Source organism: Salvelinus fontinalis, chromosome 1 (assembly GCF_029448725.1).
Source record: "Salvelinus fontinalis isolate EN_2023a chromosome 1, ASM2944872v1, whole genome shotgun sequence".
In the NCBI taxonomy this organism is placed as follows: Eukaryota; Metazoa; Chordata; class Actinopteri; order Salmoniformes; family Salmonidae; genus Salvelinus; species Salvelinus fontinalis.
This window is the reverse complement of record NC_074665.1, coordinates 85017106-85039390: the sequence shown is the minus strand read 5'-3', so window position 1 is coordinate 85039390 and position 22285 is coordinate 85017106. Positions and strand designations below refer to the sequence as shown.

The following is a 22285-nucleotide window of genomic DNA, read 5'->3' as shown; positions in this document are numbered from 1 at the left end:
CACGTTTAGCTGGTCTGCGTTAGTTGTTCAACATAATGCTTGCAGAGCTGTCTTTTTTTACTCCCGTTACGGCCGGTATGTGCTTAAAAAAAGTCGAAATAGAAATTTACAAGCAACTGAAAACATGCCTATAAGGCACCTCCCAATGTAAACCACTCATTCCTGCCACACACAGGTCAAGTCTACGACTGCACAATACATCAGAGGTGCCAAAAATGATTTTCAGTTGCTTGTAAATTTCTACTCAGACGTTTTTTTTTGGAAGCACATACCGGCCGTAATGACTATAGTTGCTCAGCTAAACTCTATATTTGATGTAACCAACGTAGAGTATACCGAACATTAAGAACACTTTCCTAATATTGAGTTGCGTGACCCCCCTCCCCCCCAGAACATGGGGATGCAGCCCCATGTTGTCTCCAAAGCTACTCACGGTTGTCAAGTTGGCTGGATGTCCTTTGGGTGGTGGACCATTCTTGATACACACAGGAAACTGTTGAGCGTGAAACTTGGCAGCGTTGTGGTTGACACAATCCGTCTCAAGGCTTAAAAATCCTTTAACCAGTCTCCTCCACATCATCTACACTGATTGAAGTGGATTTAACAGGTGACATCAATAAGTTATCATAGCATTTATCTGGATTCACCTGGTCAGTCTGTCCTTAATGTTTTGTACACTTGACACTTGCAGAGCTGTTCTACCCATGAGCAAATATTAAGGCAGTCCCCCACACCTATCTGATTGTGGAGTAAATGCATTTTTCTACAACTGACTAGGTATCCCCCTTTCAAATAGTTAGTTGGTATACTTCCTGGGTGTTAAGACTTGTCAGCATTTCTAAGACAGATACTGTGGTCCACTCGCTGTACAGGAATAAAATAACCAATTTAATTGATATGGTGTTGAACTGTCATAACTAATTTGGCTGTCTTTTTTTTGTTCCACAGGAAGCTATGTTTGTATGCTGAAGACCCCAAAACAGCTGGCATAGTTTGCCTTGCTCTCCAGATGATCGGCAACCTGTGAAAATGCACCGTTTTGTTGTTGAGGCCTGTTTAGGACATAACTTTACAAAACGTTCAGATACTGTGTTCTACACGATACATTTGTCAAAGTATTCATTCTATCGGCAACCTTTCCCATCCCTGAATACACCCTTTTCATTCTCTTTGTAGTTTCTGCTCTTTTTCACAAGTCACTAATGTATTATCATCTAATAAAGTTAATTTAAAAAAATGACCAGGTTTCTCTATCTAGGAAAGTAAACCCTTTTAATTCACTAGCATCTACATAATGGTTATTGAATACTCCACAATATATTAAGTCTGGGTGTTATGGTACATGCATACAATTCAAGCTGTTTGAGAGCCCACAGTCACCAATACACATGGATGGGGTGGAGGGGAACGTAATAAACCATTTACCGCTGTGTGGATACTTAGTCTCATTCAGTAGAGCTCTAGTGTTACAAAAAAAATAAAAAGCTCCAGCAATGTTTTACTCCCCTGGTCGGTCCCAGACCTGTTCGTGTGGCGTTGACAACTCCTGTGGTCATTATGGGAAACGGCACAAACAGATCTGGGACCAGACTAGGAAAGCACTACAGTACACCCTGGACCTTGGAGCCTAAATGAAGACAGCTGTGATTTCACAAGACTGAGGGCTGGATTCAATCCGTATTACAAAATACCTGCATTATAAAATGCCTTTAAATCAATATTCCTGCTTTTGGAGACTGCATTCACAGTGAAAGTTGCATGTGTCGGCTCAATCGGAAATTACCCTAAATTTAGGTCAGATTTCCCACAATACGAATTGAATCCAGCGCTTATACTTTGACAATTATACTGAGGTTTTACCTGCAGTATGGTCCAAATAGGAAATATGTAGAGAAGCATTCATGGCTCCTTGAACTCCATATTGCAGACAAAAAGAAAAGGTGTTCAGACTCAAAAACAGCCACGATCAATTCTAAAAGTCTCACATTTGAAAGTCAACATTGCTGGGGAAAATGTTTTTGTTGGTTCTCTTTCACAGAAAGAACGTAGATACTGCGACATGAGTACACTTACAGCAAGTCTATGGTTGAATAACCCCAAAAAACTATTATATTTAATAAAATAAGACATTCAAGTACAGTAACATTTTTGCATGAAAATACAAAGCTACAGGGGAAAATGCATTTAAAATCAAAAACTTTGTTTTCACCCAAAAAATTAAAAGCGGAAGTGCTAGGTCATTAACATTTCATTTGTTGTATCCATACCAATGCCACGGGGGTTTGCTGCCTGGAGACATAGGCAGTGTGTGGCGAGGAACTGGTTCCTTTTATGGCTCTGAGCGTTGCTGTGCCGTCCTGCCATCATTCATGGCTCTGTACAATAACTGCAGTCTGACTTGACCACTTCGCAAAGGCGGTGGGGGGGGCATGAAGATGGCTAGCGTCCATCCACCTCTCCCCAGCTCCGTTATAAAACTGCAATGCTTCCCATTAATTCTCCTTCAACCTGAGTCAATATCTCTGAGTCCGAAATGGCATCCTATTCCCTTCATAGGGCACTACTTTCGACCAGGTCCTCTCCTCTCCGCCAATACGTTGCTGGGAAGGAAAACAGGGGGCGAGCGGTGCATCCACAGCAGAACATTTTTCAGTATATAAATGTATGTCTCCTTTCAGCTTGTCTTTATCCACCACAACATCCATTTTTACATATTTTCATGTGTGAAACAATTGAAATATTTATAACAGTTTGTATTGTATTGATCCTCCTTCCCATGCATTAGTGGACAAGTTAGCTGAACAAAGAGGAGTTTCTGTGTCGGTCCAAAATGGCACCCTATTCCCTACATATTGGACCACTTTTGACCTGGCCAGCATAGGGTCCTAGTCAAAAGTAGTGCACTATATAGGGAACAGGTCCGGAGGTGGGAGGTCCAGCTCAGTTGTGTTGCAGCGTATTGGACTCTATAGGAGGGGCGGAGTCGTACAGTGTGTCCGTGTCGTGCGTAGGCTCTCCGGCTAGCGTGCAGGGGTTTGACAAGGTTCCGGCTCCACAGTCACAGAAGAATCTACAGAGAAGGTACGGAATATTATATTGAAAATAACTGAAGTGGAAGACCGGGAGAAAATATCAACTGATCAAGTAGCCACTGAAATACTAGCACATCTCCAGTCAGCTCTTTAGATTTCTCACATTTCTTAGAGTCAATTACTGTACACAAACAGATTTGAATGTGATATATCATTTGGCACAGGAGGGAGAGGATCTGCACATGACTGTGCAATATAAAACCAGATATAATTAAAAGTAACTTAGCGTGAAATATCACTGTAATAAGATGTGTCATTAAAAAGGCAGTAACAGTAACGTACCTATCATGCCTAATGAACTCAACGTCGTGCCCCTGGTGGCACTTCTTGATGCAGTTCACACAGATGGCGTTGCGGTCTGTTGTGTTACAGGTGTGACACCTGACCACCCGGAGGGACAGAACAAAGAAACAGGTGACGAGCCAAATGAGTTTCATCCATTAAAGTGGACAGATGGATCAATGAGTCCAACATTGCTTAAAATAACTTAATCTTTTTGAGAAATACAGACTTAACATTTACGAAAGTAGCATTATCAATAAACCAGAAAATCAAGAGTTGTATGTGGCTGTTTATCAAAGTTTGCTGACGCTCTCTCTATATATCCAGATAGGTGTAGAGATCTCTCTCTATATATCCAGATAGGTGTAGAGATCTCTCTCTATATATCCAGATAGGTGTAGAGATATCTAACGCTCTCTCTCTATATATCCAGATAGGTGTAGAGATATCTCTCTATATATCCAGACAGGTGTAGATCTCTCTCTAACGCTCTCTCTATATATATCCAGATAGGTGTTGCGCTATCGCTAACACTCTCTCTCTATATATCCAGATAGGTGTAGAGATATCTCTCTATATATCCAGATAGGTGTAGAGATATCTCTCTATATATCCAGATAGGTGTAGAGATATCTCTCTATATATCCAGATAGGTGTAGAGATATCTCTCTATATATCCAGATAGGTGTAGAGATATCTAACGCTCTCTCTCTATATATCCAGATAGGTGTAGAGATATCTAACGCTCTCCCTCTATATATCCAGATAAGTGTAGAGATCGCTCTCTCTATATATCCAGATAGGTGTAGAGATATCTCTAACGCTCTCTCTCTCTATATATATCCAGATAAGTGTAGATCTCTCTCTATCTATATATCCAGATAAGTGTAGAGATCTCTCTCTATCTATATATCCAGATAAGTGTAGATCTCTCTCTATCTATATATCCAGATAAGTGTAGAGATCTCTCTCTATCTATATATCCAGATAAGTGTAGAGACCTCTACACCTATATATCCAGATAGGTGTAGAGATATCTAACGCTCTCTCTCTATATATATCCAGATAGGTGTAGAGATCTCTCTCTATATATCCAGATAGGTGTAGAGATATCTCTCTATATATCCAGATAGGTGTAGAGATATCTCTCTATATATCCAGATAGGTGTAGAGATATCTAACGCTCTCTCTCTATATATCCAGATAGGTGTAGAGATATCTAACGCTCTCCCTCTATATATCCAGATAAGTGTAGAGATCGCTCTCTCTATATATCCAGATAGGTGTAGAGATATCTAACGCTCTCTCTCTATATATATCCAGATAAGTGTAGATCTCTCTCTATCTATATATCCAGATAAGTGTAGAGATCTCTCTCTATCTATATATCCAGATAAGTGTATATCTCTCTCTATCTATATATCCAGATAAGTGTAGAGATCTCTCTCTATCTATATATCCAGATAAGTGTAGAGACCTCTACACCTATATATCCAGATAGGTGTAGAGATATCTAACGCTCTCTCTATATATATATCCAGATAGGTGTAGAGATCTCTCTCTATATATCCAGATAAGTGTAGAGATCTCTCTCTATCTATATATCCAGATAAGTGTAGAGACCTCTACACCTATATATCCAGATAGGTGTAGAGATATCTAACGCTCTCTCTCTATATATATCCAGATAGGTGTAGAGATCTCTCTCTATATATCCAGATAAGTGTAGAGATATCTCTAACACTCTCTCTCTATATATCCAGATAAGTGTAGAGATCTCTCTATATATCCAGATAAGTGTAGAGATCTCTCTATCTATATATCCAGATAAGTGTAGAGATCTCTCTATCTATATATCCAGATAAGTGTAGAGATCTCTCTATCTATATATCCAGATAGGTGTAGAGATCTCTCTCTCTATATATCCAGATAGGTGTAGAGATCTCTCTCTCTATATATCCAGATAGGTGTAGAGATCTCTCCATCTATATATCCAGATAAGTGTAGAGATCTCTCTCTCTATATATCCAGATAAGTGTAGAGATCTCTCTCTCTCTATCTATATATATATCCAGATAGGCGTAGAGATTTCTCTCTCTCGATATATATATATATATATATATATCCAGATATGTGTAGAGATATCTATACACACAGGGTAAGAAATTATTACCTGTAAAAATCGTGCATTGGATAGCTGGTGTAACTGGAAATCTTGTACAGGCACTGACCTCTGCTCACAGCTTTTTCAATGGCATCTTGATTGTTCATTATTTTGTTATCTGGGGGGGAATACAGGAGAACGGGGGGGGGGGGGGGGGGTCAGACCAGGTACAGATAAGAAAAAGTAATTTAGTGGCAATTTCAGATAATTCAAAACCACCATTTTGCCAAAGAGACTAGCCATAAGTAGTTCCTATAATGTTAGATTCTAGTAACAATAAGTTCTCTTTTACCTTTCATTGTAACGTTGACACCCGATGCGAGAAACAACCCTCCAAAGCGGTTGTTGAAGATCTGATTGCCCTCCAGGGTTGCCGTGGCATGATTGGTGATCTCAATACCTGGTGGACATAGAAACAGAGACAGGTCAGGATCAGCATGGGGGAAGTGGAGATGCAGGACCCCCTAAGCACCTGTGGAGATCTGAGAGGATTTCATTAGTATAATATAGTTAAACTTCCACCTAAACTATCAGACGACAAGGTGGAGACACACTATACATTGTCTTCAAAAAGTATTCAGATCCCTTGACTTTTCCCACGTTAAGGACTTATTCAAAAAATTATTTTAAAAAAAATCTACACACAATAAACCATAATGACAAAGCAAAAACAGGTTTTTAGAAATTCACATCAGTATTCAGACCATTCACTCAGTACTTTGTTGAAGCACCTTTGGCAGCGTTTACAGCCTCGAGTCTTCTTGGGTATGACGCTACAAGCTTGGCACACCTGTATTTGGAGAGTTTCTCCCATTCTCTGCAGATCCTCTCAATCTCTGTCAGGATGGATGGGGAGCGTTGCTGCACAGTTATTTTCAGGTCTCTCCGGAGATGTTCGATCGGGTTCAAGTCCGGGCTCTGGCTGGGCCACTCAAGGACATTCAGAGACTTGACCCGAAGCCACTCCTGCGTTGTCTTGGCTGTGTGCTTGGGGTCGTTGTCCTGTTGGAAGGTGAACCTTCACCCCAGTATGAGGTCCTGAGCACTCTGGAGCAGATTTTCATCAAGCACCTCTCTGTAATTTGCTCAGTTCATCTTTGCCTTGATCCCGACTAGTCCCTGCGGCTGAGAAACACCCCCACAGCATGATGCTGCCACCACCATGCTTCACCGTAGGGATGGTGCCAGGTTTCTTCCAGACGTGATGCTTGGCATTCAGGCCAAAGAGTTCAATCTTGGTTTCATCAGACCAGCTAATCTTGTTTCTTAAGGTGCCTTCTGGCAAACGCTCCCATCTCCACAGAGGAACTCTGGAGCTCTGTCAGAGTGACCATGGGGTTCTTGGTCACCTCCCTGACCAAGGCCCTTCTCCCCCGATTGCTCAGTTTGGCTGGGCAGCCAGCTCTATAAAGAGTTGATGGTTTCAAACTTCTTCCATTTAAGAATGATGGAGGCCACTGTGTTCTTGGGGACATTCCATTTTTTTGGTACCTACAGACAATTCCTTCGACCTCATGGCTTGGTTTTCACTCTGACGTGCACCGTCAACTGTGGGACCTTATATGTGTGCCTTTCTAAATAAATGTAATTTACCACTGGTGAACTCCAAGTTGTAGAAACATCTCAAGGGTGATAAATGGAAACAGGATGCAATTGTGCTCAATTCCGAGTCTCATAGCAAAATGTCTCAATACTAATTTCATTTTGCAAAAAAAAAAACTGTTTTCGCTTTGTCATTATGGGTTATTGTGTGTAGATTGCTGAGGATTTTATTTAAATATAATACACTTTAGAATAAGACTGACGTAACAAAATGTGGAAAAGTCAAGGGGTCTGAATACTTTAAGGCACTGTATATACAAAAGTATGTGGACACCCCTTCAAATTAGTGGATTCCATGCAATCTCCATAGACAAACTTTGGCAGTAGAATGGTTTTACTGAAGAGCTAACTGACTTTCAACATGGCACCATCATAGGATGCCACCTTTTCAACAAATCAGTTTGTGAAATTTCTGCCCTGCTAGAGCTGCCCCCGTCTAATATTGTGAAGAGGAAACGTCTAGGAGCAACAACGGGTCAGCTGCGAAACGGAAGGCCAAAAGTTCACAGAACGGGACTGCCGAGTGCTGAAGGGCGTAAAAATCGCCTGTCCTCAGTTGAAACACTCCCAACCGAGTTCGAAACTGCCTCTGGGATCAACGTCAGCACAATAACTGTTTGTTGGGGTCATCATGAAATGGTTTTCCGAGCAGCCGCACACAAGCCTAAGATCACCATACGCAATGCCAAACCAATGCCACGCCAGCCGACACTTGGCATTGCACATGGTGGGCTTGCGTGCTTGCCACCATTGGACTCTGGAGTAGTGGAAACGAGTTCTCTGGAGTGATGAATCACCCTTCACCATCTGGCAGTCCGACGGACGAATCGGGGTTTGGCGGACGCCAGGAGAACGCTACCTGCCGAATGCATAGTGCATTGGAGGAGGAATAATGGTCTGGGGCTGTTTTTCATGGTTTGGGCTAGGCCCCTTAGTTGGGGTGGCAGGTAGCCTAGTGGTTAGAGCGTTGGGCCAGTAACCGAAAGGTTGCTGGATCGAATCCCCAAGCTGACAAGGTAAAAATCTGTCTTTCTGTCCCTGAACAACCCACTGTTCCCCGGTAGGCCGTCATTGTAAATAAGAATTTGTTCTTAACTGACTAAAATAAAGGTCAAATAATAAAATAAAATGTAGTTCCAGTGACGGAAAATCTTAATGCTACAACATACATTCTAGACGATTCCGCTTCCAACTTTGTGGTAACAGTTTGGGGAAGGCCCTATCCTGCATGACAATGCACCCGTGCACAAAGAGAGGTCCATACAGAAATGGATTGTGGAGATCAGTGTGGTAGAACTTGACTAGCCTGCACAGAGCACTGACCCATAAAATGGTAAAAAAACTCCATTGTGAGGCTAAATGGACATGCAGAAAAATTTAAGTCAGATAAACAAAAAGGCGATTTTAGCTGGAGTCTCGGGACTGATTAATCACATGGAGTCAAAGCTAAATACTGCTAAATACGCACACGAAGTCAAATACATTTTTGCAGCAAAGAAATGAGCATTTCTTATTGGACCAATCCAATAAGTTTCTAGCATAGCGTCGCCCACCTGCAGCGAAGCCGTCAAATATCCTGTTCTTCCTCAGGATGGGGTGACTGTTGGTGCTGATGAGGACCCCTGCCTGTGCGTTCCTGAAGATATCGTTCTCCTCTAGTAAACCTCGTCCTCCATTGAATATACAGATCCCTCCGTCTCGCCCGTCGTGGATCTTATTCCTCCGGAGGGTGGGGTTGCTGTCCGTCTTTATCCACACCCCCGCCATGGCGTTGTCAAAGATCTCATTGTCCTCGATGAAGCCCAAACCTGAAACAGAGTCAGGATATCAGCCAAGAGATCCCCCTTTCATGTATCATGGTTATAGAGTTCATGAGGGAGCATCTGAGTGACACAGGAATATGATGGAGCCACTCCACTCAGAACCTGTGAATCCAGGGTGTCTTCACTGTTCTGCATCATGAATTTCATGTAGAAAAGGTACACTTTCTGAAGAAAATATGTGCTTGCTTCACCCCTCCCCAGACAAAATCAAGCTGAGAGGAGAATGGATGGATAGAGACTAACAGTTGGTTTCTCACCTGAGTTGTAAACCAGAATGCCTCCATTTTGACCTCCCCAGATCTTGTTCCGTCTGATTTTGGGATTGCTTCCAGTTCTGTTACAGTGGGAAACATTAACCAACAAATCAATCAATGCATATAATTAAAATCAATAGTATGACAAAAGTACATAGCAATGTGATAAATCATCCGTTAAATGCCTTTATTAAATCAGCAACATGCACTACATTATTTACACAGGTTGTCAGTGGGTCCCACCGTGTGGTTGTCAGTGGGTCCCACCGTGTGGTTGTCAGTGGGTCCCACCGTGTGGTTGTCAGTGGGTCCCACCGTGTGGTTGTCAGTGGGTCCCACCGTGTGGTTGTCAGTGGGTCCCACCGTGCGGTTGTCAGTGGGTCCCACCGTGCGGTTGTCAGTGGGTCCCACCGTGCGGTTGTCAGTGGGTCCCACCGTGCGGTTGTCAGTGGGTCCCACCGTGCGGTTGTCAGTGGGTCTCACCGTGTGGTTGTCAGTGGGTCTCACCGTGTGGTTGTCTATTAATTTTGAGTTCCAGCCCTTTCACTGACCTGATTTGAACTCCAGAGTACATGTGGTTGTAGATATCATTGTCCTCCAACACTCCATGGCCGTTGTCATAGAAGTAGACGCCGACCTGTATGACCCACAAGACAAGAGGGGAGGTGAGTGTTTAGTTGCAGGTTATTGGCAAATTTAATTCATTCATTCATCCATCCATCCATCTGTGGGAGATGAGTGGCCCATGGAGCCAACTGAACTGACAGTGCCCCCCCCCCCATCTATCTCTCTCCAGACACACAAAGGTACACATTGTGATATTGTTGTATGGTGGTATTGAACATGTTGTGTTGTGGATATGTGGTGGTGTAGGGATGTTATATGATGTACTGTTTTATCATCTTTAGCTCATTCAGTACAAACATAGTTCACAGTTTTATATGTAATGTGGGTGCTTGGTGTGTTTGGACCCCAGGAAGAGGGATCCCTAATAAATACAACTCTCCATCTATCTCCCTCCATGTCCATACCTGTTTCCCACTGTGTATCCTGTTCCTCCTGAGGACAGGTGTGCTTCCTGTGGTCACCCAGACTCCTGCCAGCGTGTTGCTGTAGACCTCATTCTCCTCAATCACCCCCTGTCCCTTTTCATGCTACAGGGGAGACACACATGAATTACATTACTAACATCCTTATCCTCTGTCAGTCTGCTGCCTACTGTATGAAAGTTTATTTAATACTAATATGGCGGGCTAATAGTGGTTAAATATGCTAAAGGGTTACAGATAAACCACAGCTATAAGCTTCATAAGTACTAAACATGTGATTATGTGCTTTCTTTAAATACACATTTAAAAAGGTTCTAGAAAGCTCTACTTACCACATAGATGCCCCCGTGCTGTCCGTCGTGGATCTTGTTGTGTCGTACGATTGGGCAGCTGTTCGTCCTGATCTGGATCCCTGCCAAGGCGTTACCGTAGATATCATTCCCCTCAATGAGGCCTCGGCCGTCACCGAATATGTAAACGCCACCCTGGTTACCGTTGAAGATGGCGTTGCCCCTGTGATTGACACAACGTGGAAAAATGGCACCATTGACTATCCATTTACACACCAGCATCAATACAACGTAATATAGATTGCATAATGGACAAAGGGAGAGACGAGACAGCGAAAGATATTGTTTTTGAGAAAGTGAGAGAAAGAGAGAATGTATTTGACTGAAACCCCGCTGACCTTATTGTAGGATCGCTATTGGAGGTGACCCACACTCCAGCAAAGTTGTTTGCATAGATCTTGTTCTCGATGAACTGTCCTCTGCCCTTCTCGTGCACGTAGATCCCTCCCGTCTGTCCGTGGTGGATCTCACAGCGCACCACCGTGGGGTTGGCGTACGCCTTCACCTCAAAGCCAGCTATGCGGTTCCTGTGGATGTTGCAGCTCTCAAAGTAGCCCTGCAGGAGGAGACAGTCACGTCAGTAATAAATCAGAATACCATGGCTATTTCTCAATTCAACTTTTCTCGATTCATCAGATCATCACTCCTCCTTTTCAAAAGCATTGGATAAGAACTTCACAGGAAAGGAACCTTAGACCTTCTCCAAAATACAGTTGAGAAGAGCAAGGTGTTAAAAAAAATGTGCTTTCCAATTGAGAAAATGACCTCAATCCGATGTCTTGTGTAACCAAAATTAGGACTACATTTCCATGTTTTTAGAAGCTGTGGATTAAGGTTTATGTAACTAAAACCAGTGGTGGGTCTTCAAAACCTAGTCGGATGAAACCGGAAGGCAACACTTCTCTTTAAGAACAAGAATTCTTTAAGAACAAGTATTTACAGCAAAAAGACAGTTTTATACGCCAGCTACAGTAGAAACCAAGGTTCTTCCTCAATTCTTTCCTCATTACCTTGCATACGCTCCTCAAAACACATTGAAGAATGTCAGATGAGAGGGGCCTTAGACATTCTCCTATAATACAATAGAGAAGGAAGCGAGAGGATGCAAGGGATGGAGGAAAAATGAGAAAGAGCCTCTAGTCACAACTGTAGTCCAGATCAAAATGGAGCGTCATCTCAGGGGTAGCCAGACCAGACCAATATGGAGCGTCATCTCAGGGGTAGCCAGACCAGACCAATATGGAGCGTCATCTCAGGGGTAGCCAGACCAGACCAATATGGAGCGTCATCTCAGGGGTAGCCAGACCAATATGGAGCGTCATCTCAGGGGTAGCCAGACCAGACCAATATGGAGCGTCATCTCAGGGGTAGCCAGACCAGACCTATATGGAGCGTCATCTCAGGGGTAGCCAGACCAGACCAATATGGAGCGTCATCTCAGGGGTAGCCAGACCAGACCTATATGGAGCGTCATCTCAGGGGTAGCCAGACCAGACCTATATGGAGCGTCATCTCAGGGGTAGCCAGACCAGACCAATATGGAGCGACATCTCAGGGGTAACCAGACCAGACCAATATGGAGCGTCATCTCAGGGGTAGCCAGACCAATATGGAGCGTCATCTCAGGGGTAGCCAGACCAGACCAATATGGAGTGTCATCTCAGGGGTAGCCAGACCAATATGGAGCGTCATCTCAGGGGTAGCCAGACCAGACCAATATGGAGCGTCATCTCAGGGGTAGCCAGACCAATATGGAGCGTCATCTCAGGGGTAGCCAGACCAGCCCAATATGGAGCGTCATCTCAGGGGTAGCCAGACCAATATGGAGCATCATCTCAGGGGTAGCCAGACCAGACCAATATGGAGCGTCATCTCAGGGGTAGCCAGACCAGACCAATATGGAGCGTCATCTCAGGGGTAGCCAGACCAGACCAATATGGAGCGTCATCTCAGGGGTAGCCAGACCAGACCTATATGGAGCGTCATATCTCAGGGGTAGCCAGACCAGACCAATATGGAGCGTCATCTCAGGGGTAGTCAGACCAGACCAATATGGAGCGTCATCTCAGGGGTAGTCAGACCAGACCAATATGGAGCGTCATCTCAGGGGTAGCCAGACCAGACCAATATGGAGCATCATCTCAGGGGTAGCCAGACCAGAACTATATGGAGCGTCATATCTCAAGGGTAGCCAGACCAGACCAATATGGAGCGTCATCTCAGGGGTAGCCAGACCAGACCAATATGGAGCATAATCTCAGGGGTAGCCAGACCAATATGGAGCGTCATCTCAGGGGTAGCCAGACCAGACCAATATGGAGCGTCATATCTCAAGGGTAGCCAGACCAGACCAATATGGAGTGTCATCTCAGGGGTAGCCAGACCAGACCAATATGGAGCGTCATCTCAGGGGTAGCCAGACCAGACCTATATGGAGCGTCATATCTCAGGGGTAGCCAGACCAGACCAATATGGAGCGTCATCTCAGGGGTAGTCAGACCAGACCAATATGGAGCGTCATCTCAGGGGTAGTCAGACCAGACCAATATGGAGCGTCATCTCAGGGGTAGCCAGACCAGACCAATATGGAGCATCATCTCAGGGGTAGCCAGACCAGAACTATATGGAGCGTCATATCTCAAGGGTAGCCAGACCAGACCAATATGGAGCGTCATCTCAGGGGTAGCCAGACCAGACCAATATGGAGCATAATCTCAGGGGTAGCCAGACCAATATGGAGCGTCATCTCAGGGGTAGCCAGACCAGACCAATATGGAGCGTCATATCTCAAGGGTAGCCAGACCAGACCAATATGGAGTGTCATCTCAGGGGTAGTCAGACCAGACCAATATGGAGCGCCATCTCAGGGGTAGTCAGACCAGACCAATATGGAGCGTAGGGTAGCACATTTTGGGGAATATTCAGAGGTGGAAACCTTCCGTGGGAATTAAAGGGAATATATGGAAATTAATGGAAATATATGCAAATTACCATTTAAATGTAGATGTTTTTTGCATTGGATATATTTAACATATCATATGGAGACAGAAACATGAACCTTTTATCTTATCATAAGTAGACATAATTGCAAATTACTAAATCGTTCCAATAGAAAGAAAAAACCCAATTTAGTTACAAATTGAACTTTAATTAAATGAGTTGGCTCTTCACATGGGATGATTTCACTGAACGATCTCCAATGATCCATCGCATCTCCCAAAGACATTTTCAACATACATCTGTAAAATGATAGTCTAGAAACTAAAGCTTTGGTTGTCTTCCTCTCAGGCTTCCATGTCGACTCCCTGGACTTCCTCAATGTCCAGCTCTTGAACATCAGACTGAGGCCTCATCTTCACTGTAACTTTCCAAGCTTGTTGAGGGTGGCTCATTGTCAGGCTCAAAAAGCCTAAAATTTGCCTGGATGGACACCAATTTTTCATCCCTTGTATTGGTCAGCCTGTTGCGTGCTTTGGTGTGTGTTTGTTCCCAAACAAGGACCAGTTGCGCTCTGAGGCGGCTGTTGTTGGTGGGATTTGGAGGATGATGGAGGCAACAGGGGAAAAAAGTCCCTTCCACCAGGTGGCTGATGAGAAATGTTGGCACAACTGCCATATTGTTTCTCCATCCCAAAGCCCTTACTTGGAAGTGTACTTCGCCAGACTGCCAAGAACCTTGGTAGACACGGTAGTGACGACACCATAGGCCTTGTTGTTCTCTGCACCAGACAGGATGCTCTTGCCAGCATACTTGGGGTCCAACATGTCCGCTGCGGCGTGTATGGGCTTCAGGCAGAAGTCTTCACGCTTTTTGATGTATTTCAGAACTGCAGTTTCCTCTGCTTGGAGCAACAGTGAAATGGGCAGGGCAGTACGGATTTCTTCTCTTACATCTGCAAGCAGAGTTCTGAACATCAGACAGGATGGCATTGTCTCCCTCAATCGATGCAATGGCTACTGCTATAGGTTTCAGGAATTTCAGGCTGCTTAGTACTCTCTCCCAAAATACATAATCCAGGAGAATCCTTTTGATGGGGCTGTCCATATCGGCAGACTGTGACATGGCCATTTCTTGGAGAGACTCTTACCCCTCCAGGAGACTGTCAAACATGATGACAACACCACCCCAACGGGTGTTGCTGGGCAGCTTCAATGTGGTGCTCTTATTCTTCTCACTTTGCTTGGTGAGGTAGATTGCTGCTATATCTTGATGACCCTTCACATACCTAACCATTTCCTTGGTTCTCTTGTAGAGTGTATCCATTGTTTTCTTGAGAAGCATGAGCAGCACAGCCAATGGGTGTGATGTGATGCTAGGACTACTCCAATTTAGACCATACAGACTTCATGTTTGCAGCATCGTCTGTCACCAGTGAAAATACCTGAGCGCCGAGGGAACTTTATGCACTTGACCAGATGATTCTGCATCTTTGTTGCATTCTTCACATATGATTTGGCACAATATTTGCAAATGTACACAGCTTTTTCTTCTACATTAGCTGCAGTGAAATGTCTCCACACATCAGATAGTGCCCGTGGCATTTTCCTGTAAAGATCAGAAACAATAGTTTAAAAAAATAATTAGAATACAATTCCATATACAGATAAATAGTTAATCAGTTAGATTAAACAACTCCTTTGTAAGACAAATATTTTAAAATGGAACATGTATGGAAACAGGTGAATTAACACGCCTCAGTTAGCAGGCTCAAGCAAGCTAAAACCCACATGGTAGCAAAAACTAACTAGCAGAAACTGTTAACAAGTTAGAAACAAGTTAGCTACTATTTGCTAATTAACAAAAAAATGACGTACGTCATATGATATATATTCACCCCACCCAGTAGTGGAATCAAAACTTACCAGAAAGCATGTAGTCCTTGGCTCCGACAGGGTAGTAGTGTGGGCTCAATAGCATCTCATTAGTGTGCAAGATCTTGAGAATCAGCTGTACATGTGATGGAAGAGTGTACTGTGCATGCAGAGGGTTACAATTCCATTGAATTGGGGATAGTTTAACTGTTATAAGCAAAATTCCCCAAATTCCCGACCTTTTGCAACCCTAATGTAGCCAGACCAGAACAATAGTGTCATCTCACCATGCCGTGGTCGAAGGTGAAGACGCCCACGTCTCTGCCGTGGTGGATGTGGTTCCGTCTGATGATAGGGTTGCCATGGTTTTTCACCCAGATCCCTGCCAGAGCGTTGTTGGAGATCTCATTGTCCTCGTAGATTCCCTGGGAACAAAGAATGAGTTGCAGAGTTTCACAGCACAGTCTTGGAAATGGGATGATTTGAGTAATCAAGTGCCTTATGGAAAGAGTGGTGTGCGTTACCTACCTGTGCATGGTCAGTGATGTAAAGCCCCACGTTCTCACAGTCACTGATGTTGCAGTGTTTGATGGTGGGACAAGCGCCCTGGCCGCTCACACAGACCGCTGAGCCCACTGAAACCAACAGGTGTAGAGCCAGCCAGGTGAGCATGGTAGAGCCCGGTGTATCCACTACACTTCTCAGACAGATACCCACCCACTGTCTCAATTCCATGTGTGGAAGACACTGTCAAAATATTGCCCTATGAGCTATGATCATTATAATACATTTAGGTGTCATGACAATTAGACTGCACTAGGTAAGTCTGAGATGCTAAAACTATGCTAGGTGAAAGGCAGGGAGGTCTGAGATGCTAAAACTATGCTAGGTGAAAGGCAGGGAGGTCTGAGATGCTAAAACTATGCTAGGTGAAAGGCAGGGAGGTCTGAGATGCTAAAACTATGCTAGGTGAAAGGCAGGGAGGTCTGAGATGCTAAAACTATGCTAGGTGAAAGGCAGGGAGGTCTGAGATGCTAAAACTATGCTAGGTGAAAGGCAGGGAGGTCTGAGATGCTAAAACTATGCTAGGTGAAAGGCAGGGAGGTCTGAGATGCTAAAACTATGCTAGGTGAAAGGCAGGGAGGGCTGAGATGCTAAAACTATGCTAGGTGAAAGGCAGGGAGGGCTGAGATGCTAAAACTATGCTAGGTGAAAGGCAGGGAGGGCTGAGATGCTAAAACTATGCTTAGTGAAAGGCAGGTATTTTTGTGGAGAGATGGAGACATTGTGTTGTAAGGTACCTGTGCAAGTGCTGCGTATGATACAGTGGTCAATGATGGGACTGCAGTTGACTGTAATCTCCAGACAGTGGTGGGCATTGTGGTGCTGGGCAGATTTATCATCAGGATTAAACTAAGAAAGGCAGACAAACATAAGGGAGTTAGTTTATTACATATGAATGATTCCTATCGTAGTCCTAACATTTGACTAACATCCACAACTGATATCATGTCAGCAGTTTCCTTCGTATGATGAGGACCACTGTACAGAGTCAATATGACAATATGAGGACCACAGTACAGAGCCAATATGACAATATGAGGACTACAGTAGAGCCAATATGACAATATAATGAGGACCACTGTACAGAGTCAATATGACAATATAATGAGGACCACTGTACAGAGTCAATATGACAATATAATGAGGACCACTGTACAGAGCTAATATAACAATATGAGGACCACAGTACAGAGTCAATATGACAATATGAGGACCACAGTACAGAGCCAATATGACAATATGAGGACTACAGTAGAGCCAATATGACAATATAATGAGGACCACTGTACAGAGTCAATATGACAATATAATGAGGACCACTGTACAGAGTCAATATGACAATATGATGAGGACCACTGTACAGCAGCATCTGGTCTCCCATCCAGGGACTGACTAGGACCAACCCTGCTTAGCTTCAGAAGCAAGCCAGTAGTGGTATGCAGGGTGGTATGCTGCTGGCATATATGACAATATGATGAGGACCACTGTACAGAGCCAATATGACAATATGAGGACCACTGTACAGAGCCAACATGACAATATGAGGACCACTGTACACAGCCAATATGACAAGGACCACAGTACAGAGTGAATATGACAATATGAGGACCACAGTACAGAGCCAATATGACAATATGATAAGGACCACTGTACAGAGCCAATATGACAATATGAGGACCACTGTACAGAGTGAATATGACAATATGAGGACCACAGTACAGAGTGAATATGACAATATGAGGACCACAGTACAGAGTGAATATGACAATATGAGGACCACTGTACAGAGCCAATATGACAATGTGATGAGGACCATCGTACAGAGCCAATATGACAATGAGGACCACTGTACAGAGCCAATATGACAATATGAGGACCACTGTACAGAGCCAATATGCCAATATGATGAGGACCACAGTACAGAGCCAATATGACATTATGATGAGGACCACAGTACAGAGCCAATATGACAACATGAGGACCACAGTACAGAGCCAATATGACGAGGACCACAGTACAGAGTGAATATGACAACATGAGGATCACTGTACAGAGCCAATATGACAATATGAGGACCACTGTACACAGCCAATATGAGGACCAAGATAGAGCCAATGTGACAATACAAGGACCACTGTACAGACCCAATATGACAATATGGGGACCACTGTACAGAGCCAATATGACAATATGAGGACCACTGTACAGAGCCAATATGACAATATGAGGACCACTGTACAGAGCCAATATGCCAATATGATGAGGACCACAGTACAGAGCCAATATGACAATATGATGAGGACCACAGTACAGAGCCAATATGACATGAGGACCACTGTACAGAGCCAATATGAGAATTTGATGAGGACCACAGTACAGAGTCAATATGACAATATGAGGACCACAGTAGAGAGCCAATATTACAATATGATGAGGACCACTGTACAGAGTGAATATGACAATGATGAGGACCACCGTACAGAGTGAATATGACAATATGATGAGGACCACTGTACAGAGTCAATATGACAATATGATAAGGACCACAGTACAGAGTGAATATGACAATATAATGAGGACCACTGTACAGAGTGAATATGACAATATGATAAGGAACACAGTACAGAGTGAATATGACAATATAATGAGGACCACAGTACAGAGCCAATATGACGAGGACCACAGTACAGAGTGAATATGACAACATGAGGACCACCGTACAGAGCCAATATGATGAGGACCACTGTACAGAGCCAATATGATGAGGACCACTGTACAGAGCCAATATGACAACATGATGAGGACCACCGTACAGAGCCAATATGACAACATGAGGACCACCGTACAGAGCCAATATGACGAGGACCACTGTACAGAGCCAAAATGAAAATATGAGGACCACCGTACAGAGCCAATATGACAATGAGGACCACCGTACAGAGCAAATATGATGAGGACCACTGTACAGAGCCAATATGACAACATGATGAGGACCACTGTACAGAGCCAATATGACAATATGAGGACCACTGTACAGAGCCAATATGACAATATGAGGACCACAGTACAGAGCCAATATGACAATATGATGAGGACCACAGTACAGAGCCAATATGAGGACCAACATTCAGAGCCAATATGACAATATGATGAGGACCACAGTACAGAGCCAATATGACAATATGATGAGGACCACTGTACAGAGCCAATATGACAAGGACCACAGTACAGAGTGAATATGACAATATGAGGACCACTGTACAGAGTGAATATGAGAATATGAGGACCACAGTACAGAGCCAATATGACAATATGATGAGGACCACAGTACAGAGCCAATATGACAATATGATGAGGACCACAGTACAGAGCCAATATGACAATATGATGAGGACCACAGTACAGAGCCAATATGACAATATGAGGACCACAGTACAGAGTCAATATGACAATATGAGGACCACTGTACAGAGTCAATATGACAATATGAGGACCACAGTACAGAGTGAATATGACAATATGAGGACCACCGTACAGAGTCAATATGACAATATGAGGACCACCGTACAGAGCCAATATGACAATATGAGGACCACCGTACAGAGCCAATATGACGAGGACCACCGTACAGAGCCAATATGACAATATGAGGACCACTGTACAGAGGCAATATGACAATATGAGGACCACTGTACAGAGTAAATATGACAATATGAGGACCACAGTACAGAGTGAATATGACAATATGAGGACCACTGTACGGAGCCAATATGACAATATGAGGACCACAGTACAGAGTCAATAGGATGAGGACCACAGTACAGAGTCAATATGACAACATAATGAGGACTACTGTACAGAGCCAATATGACGAGGACCACTGTACAGAGCCAATATGACAATATGATGAGGACCACTGTACAGAGCCAATATGACAATATGATGAGGACCACTTTACAGAGTCAATATGACAACATGATGAGGACCACAGTACAGAGTCAATATGACAACATGATGAGGACCACAGTACAGAGTCAATATGATTTGGACCACTGTTGAGTCCAGGCATACACCAACAGTCAGCTAGGCCCATATTATGTAAGTCATGGATAAGACCTCACCTTGATGGTCATGTAGCCGACGTATGCATCCTCTGAGCCCTCCATGAAGACAAACGTTGAGTCTCTGGTGTTCTCAATGATCACTTTGTCTGCTACTTTACCAGATGCTGTTGAAAAAAATACAGCATTAGGGGTTAAAAGGGCAGGGCAAAAGACAAAAATGGGCTACAGGTGTCCAGCAAAGATAGTCAATGAACCATGTTGCAAGGTCAAGTGGAGTAGATAGTAGAGGTCGACCGATTAATCGGAATGGCCGATTAATTAGGGCCGATTTCAAGTTTTCATAACAAATCGGTATTTTTTTTTACAACTTTAACACATTCTTATTTTCAATGATGGCCTAGGAACGGTGGGTTTACTGCCTTGTTAAGGGGCAGAACGACAGATTTTTACCTTGTCAGCTCAGGGGATTCGATCTGGCAACCTTCCGATTACTAGTCCAACACTCTAACCACCTGCCTTACATTGCACTCCACGAGGAGCCTGCGTGGCAGGCTGACTACCTGTTATGCGAGGGCAGCAAGAAGCCAAGGTAAGTTGCTAGCTAGCATTAACCGTATCTTATAAAAAACAATCAATCTTAACATAATCACTAGTTAACTACACATGGTTGATGATATTACTAGTTTATCTAGCTTGTCCTGCGTTGCATATAATCGATGCGGTGCCTGTTAATTTCTCATCGAATCACAGCCTACTTCGCCAAACGGGTGATGATTTAACAAGCGCATTCGCAGAAAAAGCCCTGTCGTTGCACAAATGTACCTAACCATAAACATCAATGCCTTTCTTTAAAATCAATACACAAGTATATATTTTTAAACCTGCATATTTAGTTAATATTGCCTGCTAACATTCATTTCTTTTGACTAGGGAAATTGTCTCACTTTCTTGCGTTCCGTGCAAGCAGTCGGGGAATATGCAGCAGTTTGGGCCGCCTGGCTCCGAACTGTGTGAAGACCATTTATTCCCAACAAAGACCGAAATTAATTTGCCAGAATTGTAAATAATTATGACATTGAAGATTGTACAATGTAACAGCAATATGTAGACTTCGGGATGCCACCCGTTAGATAAAACACGGAACGGTTTAAAATACGGAAATACGGAATACGGAAATGATCATTTCCGGATTTGACCATAGTAACTTCTTACGGGCAGGTGGGACAGTAGCGTCCCACCTGGCCAACATCCGGTGAAATTGCAGAGCGCGAAATTCAAACTACAGAATTATAAATATTTAACTTCCACAAAATCACAAGTGTAATTCATCACAATAAAGCTTAACTTCTTGTTAATCCAGCTGCTGTGTCAGATTTCAAAAAGGCTTTACGGCGAAAGCACACCATGCGATTAACTGAGGACAGCGCTCCGCATACAAAAGCATGAAAAACACATTACAACCAGGCAGGTGCGCCACGAAAGTCAGAAATAGCGATATAATAAATGCCTTACCTTTGATGATCTTCTTCTGTTGGCACTCCAAAAGGTCCCAGTTACATCACAAATGGTCCTTTTGTTCAATAATGTACTTTATATCCATAAAAACTCGGTTTAGCTTACGCGCTTGAGTCAATAATCCACCAACTTTTCCTCCATCAAAATGCATTCAAAATGAATCCCAAACGTTACCAATATACTTTTCCAAACAAGTCAAACATTTATAATCAAACCTTAGGTACCCTGAAACGTAAATAAACGATAACATTTAAGACAGAGAATTGTTATTGTCTTTACTGGAGAAAAATACCAAAGAACGCGCTCTCACCCACGCGCACTTGGAAACACTACAGCCAAAATGGGAGCCACCTAGAAAAACTACAATTCCTGGCTCGTTTTTACAAAAACCAGCATGAAACTCTTGCTAAAGACTGTTGACATCCAGTGTAAGCCCTAGGAACTGCAATCTGGGAGGATTTCACCTTATAATAAAAGTGACAGCCATCGAAAACAGTGGTAGGCTGAATTAAAAAAAAAAAAATTGGGGGGGGGGGGTTGTCCTCGGGGTTTCACCTGCCATATCAGTTATGTTATATTCAGACATCATTTTAATAGTTTTAGAAACTTTAGAGTGTTTACTATCCATATCTACCAAGTATATGCATATCCTATCTTCTGGGCCTGAGTAACAGGCTTTGGGCACGCTTTTCATCCGGACGTGAAAATACTGCCC

At 43.4% G+C, this 22285-nt stretch overlaps 1 protein-coding gene across 3 annotated transcripts in view; it reads right to left on the bottom strand.

Moving 5' to 3' along the window:
- Positions 1-1255: 1255 nt before the first annotated feature.
- Positions 1256-22285, bottom strand: part of LOC129862874 (F-box only protein 11) — a 43967-nt gene continuing 22937 nt past the window's right edge. For 2 of the 3 annotated variants that reach the window (XM_055934941.1, XM_055934950.1), the window contains exons 8-21: positions 20113-20219; positions 16729-16840; positions 15956-16062; positions 15715-15852; positions 10955-11172; positions 10599-10779; positions 10249-10371; positions 9769-9854; positions 9221-9297; positions 8694-8948; positions 5831-5938; positions 5548-5656; positions 3375-3473; positions 1256-3070 (exon numbers count right to left, since the gene is read on the bottom strand). In XM_055934941.1, the coding sequence (XP_055790916.1) occupies positions 2941-3070; positions 3375-3473; positions 5548-5656; positions 5831-5938; positions 8694-8948; positions 9221-9297; positions 9769-9854; positions 10249-10371; positions 10599-10779; positions 10955-11172; positions 15715-15852; positions 15956-16062; positions 16729-16840; positions 20113-20219 (1850 nt within the window). In that variant the 3' untranslated portion in view covers positions 1256-2940. The remainder of the gene's footprint in view (positions 3071-3374; positions 3474-5547; positions 5657-5830; positions 5939-8693; positions 8949-9220; positions 9298-9768; positions 9855-10248; positions 10372-10598; positions 10780-10954; positions 11173-15714; positions 15853-15955; positions 16063-16728; positions 16841-20112; positions 20220-22285) is intronic. The other variant, XR_008760843.1, reaches the window with a different exon arrangement.